The 4,435-nt window shown below is 46.3% G+C and overlaps 3 protein-coding genes across 3 annotated transcripts; 2 read left to right on the forward strand and 1 right to left on the reverse strand.

Moving 5' to 3' along the window:
- Window positions 1-615: 615 nt before the first annotated feature.
- On the reverse strand, window positions 616-1,604 carry LOC6032870 (brachyurin). Its single transcript, XM_001843343.2, has one exon. It carries the CDS (start codon window positions 1,558-1,560, stop codon window positions 670-672), a length of 891 nt encoding a protein of 296 aa, XP_001843395.2. The 5' UTR covers window positions 1,561-1,604; the 3' UTR covers window positions 616-669.
- Window positions 1,605-2,044: 440 nt separating this feature from the next.
- On the forward strand, window positions 2,045-3,006 carry LOC6032869 (brachyurin). The gene has a single exon (XM_001843342.2). The coding sequence runs from the start codon at window positions 2,069-2,071 to the stop codon at window positions 2,915-2,917; it is 849 nt and encodes a 282-aa protein (XP_001843394.2). The 5' UTR covers window positions 2,045-2,068; the 3' UTR covers window positions 2,918-3,006.
- Window positions 3,007-3,336: 330 nt separating this feature from the next.
- Window positions 3,337-4,396, forward strand: LOC6032868 (brachyurin). Its single transcript, XM_001843341.2, has 2 exons — window positions 3,337-4,131; window positions 4,189-4,396. Exons 1-2 carry the CDS (start codon window positions 3,388-3,390, stop codon window positions 4,360-4,362), a joined length of 918 nt encoding a protein of 305 aa, XP_001843393.1. The 5' UTR covers window positions 3,337-3,387; the 3' UTR covers window positions 4,363-4,396.
- The last annotated feature ends 39 nt before the right edge of the window (window positions 4,397-4,435 follow it).

The following is a 4,435-nucleotide window of genomic DNA, read 5'->3' on the forward strand; positions in this document are numbered from 1 at the left end:
TTGTAAATATGTCAGAATAGATGAAAGAGTTGCCTGCATTCAAATGGAAAGGTCTCACAAACCACGGAGCCTTCAGCAAATTTTCATCTCGTCAACCAATGTAAAAACATTGAAAAGCTTCATTCTTGAGTTGCTCCTTCCGAGATGTTCTTGTCGGGCAGCTCCATGCACTTGTACACTTTGGCCAACTACTACTGGGCCTCCTCAAAGGACGAGACGATCTTGTACCAGAACTTGATGGCATCGGCATCCAGCAGAAAGCTACTACTAACGCGAGCGTAGACAATTGTTCGATTGATGATCTTTTGCTCGAACACCTACGACATAATGCCCGGAGGTTTTGGCATTTCTTCTTCCGGTACTTTTATTCTTTTCCAACTGGCGCACACCGGGTTTCGCACCGTTTACAAACCGTCCGAATTACTTTGTTTTTACTCAAACAGATAAAACAAATCGACAAACTTCATAAACATGACACGAGCAAAAAATTTGCGTCCGACCTGCCGCGCAACCTACTTCGATCCGCGATTAAAAGCATAGTGCTCGCAAATGTCGGTGTAATAAAGAATATAGGACTCCACTTAGTTCAAGAATGTAAAGAAAAAGGTCATTGAATTAAATTGCTTAAAAAAAATTTATTGAATCGTCACATCATGTTTTCCAAACACCTTAGTTCTGATGGTCGGAGTTCTGCTGGATCCAGTCAAGGAAATGCGTCACGCGGACGTACACTGATGGCATGCCAATGGAGCAACCCGCAGCCGATCCGAACGAGACAATACCGACCTGCAGGGTGTTTCCTCCCTCAGCAACGGTCAACGGGCCGCCCGAGTCACCATTGCACGAGGAACGTCCACCGGCGCCAGACAAGCAGATGTTCTGGGCCTGGATGATGTTGGTGTTGCCACCCCAGCTAGCCAAGCAATCGGCCTGGGTCATGATTGGGTTGGAAGTGAACATAACAACGGCAGAGGTAGCCTGGCTGGCATCAGAGGTGCGTCCGAATCCGGAAACGGTTCCAGTCACTCCAGCGAACTGACGGTTGTCACCAGCCTGGGGCATGAGCACAGGCTGGACACGGTCGTTGAAGGTGATTGGGCTGTTCAGGCGAACGGTGGCAATGTCGTTACGGATGTTGGTCGGGGTGTATCCGGCGTGGATGTTGATTCCGTTGACTCCGAAGGCAATTCTCTGCTGAGTAGGCTCGTTGTTGATGCGGTTGTGGGCTCCCATGATGGCGGTACCTCCGAGGGCATTCTGGACGCAGTGAGCAGCAGTCAGGATGTAGTTGTTGGTCAGGACGGATCCTCCGCACAGACCGGTACCACCGCCGAAGGTACTGAGCAGAGCAATCTGGTACGGGAACTGGCCGGGGGTAGCTTCCTGTCCGTTGGTGATTCTGCGCTCCGGTTGGAGCTTGCGCAGGTACTGCAGCTCAGCCGGGAGACGAGCCCAGTAGTGGTCAAAGTCCTCAATCGGACGGACCTGGGACCAATCAATTTCGATCCATTCAGCGCTGGCAACGGCCAGGACGGCTACCAATAGTACCAAAGTCTTCATAGTGGAAGGTTATGAGACACAACTAATGTCCAGTTGATTTGGAGAGGCTTTTATAGCGGCTAAATTCAACATTGTTATCTAATCCTTCATACAACGGTTCAGTTCTATCGTTATCGTGGGAAATTTGGAAACTTTGATTACGAATCATGGATTTTTGCGGAGTACGCCACGTGGATTATCAAACTGTAGAGTCTTATCAGCTGGATTCACTGCCTTCAACAAAAGGTAAAACAAATAATTGGCATTTGATCAAATTTAGTTTAATAGCGACGTGGATGTAAACTACAATCGCCGCTCTCAACAAATGCATTCTAAACTAAACGTCATAGCGAAATCAGTCCATCAAAAACATCAACGAGCTAACCAACGAACAAAAACTTTGACTAGCCTAAAGCAATCCGTAATCACCTGATAACCAATATCTTTGGCAAAATCTGGTAAAACCAGCTCTATATAAAGACAGAATGAAATTGTTTACATTCAGTGTACGTAATCCTTATATTCGATAATGAGAAAAGTGGTAATTTTCATAGCTCTGGCAGCACTGGCTGCAGGTCGTTTGATAAAAGATACCGATCACAACTGGGCTCAGCTTCCGAAAGAATTACAACCACCACGACATCCGGTTCCTGTTTCCAGCATCTCCAATAGAAACGAAGCTACTCCTGGTCAATTTCCCTACCATGTGGCGCTCATCGTATACATTCCCTCAGTAGGCCAAACCTTACGCGGAGCATCGATCATATCGAACAACTACATCTTGACTGCAGCTAATGGCGTCATTGGAGCCGAGGGTGGACGCGCAATATTGGGAGCGCACAACTATATGAACAATGAACCATCCCAACAGTCAATCACCTTCAGTCCAGACGGAGTAACGATTCACCCTGAATATCGCCAAACGGAGTTTAATAGCAATGATGTGGCTACCATCCGATTGAACAATGCCATCATTTTCAACGATCGTGTACTGCCAATTAGGATCCCAACAGAGTCAGAATCTCGCACATTTGCAGGTTTCATCGGAACTATTTCTGGGTTTGGCACGTGGCAAAATGAGATTCTAAGTTTTTCCACAAACCCAATCATTACCAATGCCAACTGTTTGTCACAATGGGACGATCGAGCTGATGTAATTCAGCGTCAAAACATTTGCTTGTCAGGAAACGCAGGACAATCTACCTGCAATACGGATAGGGGTGGCCCTCTAGTGATTCAGGATGGAAATGGCAGCCTGCTGATAGGAATAATGTCTTTTCAGCCTAGAGCTGGTTGTGCTGCTGGGATGCCAGCAGTTTATGCCAGGGTTTCTCATTTCCGACAGTGGATCGTCGAAAATTCAGACCTGGATAATTGAGTATAATTTTTGAGTAAAATTTCTGACAAATTACACATTCTTCGTGTTATTCTTATTTTTAATATAACTTATTAATATTTCAAAACACACAAAACTATAAAATTTGGTTTTGAATCAATATTGAGTTCTGTTTCCTGATTATTATTTTTTTTTTTTAATGTTGACAAAAACATTTAAAAATATTTGCAACAGTCTTATTATTACAAAAAAAAGGAATTACCATGGTCCAATCCAACTTCTGAATTTCCATGTACGTTCGACTGATGAAATTGTCCCTTGAACTTATCTGGATGCCACCAAATTTAAAATTTATTGCTCCAATAAAATTCTGTTTGATAACTACTGAACAATATACTTTTGAGAAGTTCGTCACAGGCGCTTTATCGACCGATAAGGCACCTTATTTATACAACCCGCTGACCTTCCAGCGTCTTTAGTCTGGAAGATTTGTCCGGTCGCGTAGAGTCGAAATGAAGTTGGCCATAGCCTTAGTGTTGGTGATTGCCGCCCTCGTGGCCGCTGACAATGATATCGACTGGAAGAAGATGCGTCCGGCATGGCGCATGCCCCAGTACTACCGCCGACTTCCCAAAGAGGTTATGAAGCAGATGATGAGCGAGATGAAGAGCGTGCCGAAGCATAGACCCGAAGGACGAGTTGTTGGAGGATACGTTGCTACGCCCGGACAGTTCCCGTACCAAATTGTCATGACTGCCAACTTCCCAGCTGGTGGTGCTCTCTGTGGTGGATCTCTCCTGTCGCACAACTTTGTCCTGACTGCGGCCCATTGTGTCGATCAGGCTGCCGATGGTATGATCATTTTGGGTGCTCAGGTACGCACCGACGCCAATGAGGAAGGTCAAGTTCGCATTCCGTTTGTGAGAGATGGAATCTACCTGCACGAGAACTGGGATCCTTCGCTGATCCGGTACGATATTGCCACCGTCCGAATGCAGAGCTCCGTCCAGTACACGCCTCGCATCCAGCCAGTGCATCTGCCAAGATGGAGCGATTTGAACAATGACTTTGCCGGAGTCATCGGAACCGTTTCCGGATTTGGTCGCTTCTCCGATAATATTGACGCAGCTTCTGATGTACTTCGTTACGTGAACAATCCCATCACCACCAACACGGTGTGCAACCTGCGCTTCCTTGGACTCATCCAGCCGGAGAACATCTGCTTGTCTGGGGAGAACTCTCGCGGAGCTTGCAGCGTAAGTTTGAAACCTTACGCCATGAAACTTGATTGTAACTCTTTATTTTTATCGCAGGGAGATTCCGGTGGCCCAATGACCATCGAACGCGATGGAAAGACCGTCCAGGTTGGCGTGGTATCGTTCGGTTTGGCGCTGGGTTGCGAAAACAACTGGCCGTCCGTCTTTGCCCGTACGACCTCCTTCCTGCAATGGATCCAGGCCCATTCCGATGTGATCATTGAAGCTTAGAAAATTCTTAGAATAAAATTAATATTTAATTGCAGCAAGGTGTTTCGAAGTAAAGTTCCCTACATTGTCTTCA

The sequence above is a fragment of the Culex quinquefasciatus genome, chromosome 3 (genome assembly GCF_015732765.1).
Source record: "Culex quinquefasciatus strain JHB chromosome 3, VPISU_Cqui_1.0_pri_paternal, whole genome shotgun sequence".
Classification (NCBI taxonomy): domain Eukaryota; kingdom Metazoa; phylum Arthropoda; class Insecta; order Diptera; family Culicidae; genus Culex; species Culex quinquefasciatus.

Coding starts and splice junctions, on each gene's coding strand:
- LOC6032870 (XM_001843343.2), bottom strand. CDS start 1,560: ATGAAGACTTTGGTACTATTGGTAGCCGTCCTGGCCGTTGCCAGCGCT.
- LOC6032869 (XM_001843342.2), top strand. CDS start 2,069: ATGAGAAAAGTGGTAATTTTCATAGCTCTGGCAGCACTGGCTGCAGGT.
- LOC6032868 (XM_001843341.2), top strand. CDS start 3,388: ATGAAGTTGGCCATAGCCTTAGTGTTGGTGATTGCCGCCCTCGTGGCC. Junction 4,132..4,188: donor ACTCTCGCGGAGCTTGCAGC/GTAAGTTTGAAA, acceptor TTTTTATCGCAG/GGAGATTCCGGTGGCCCAAT.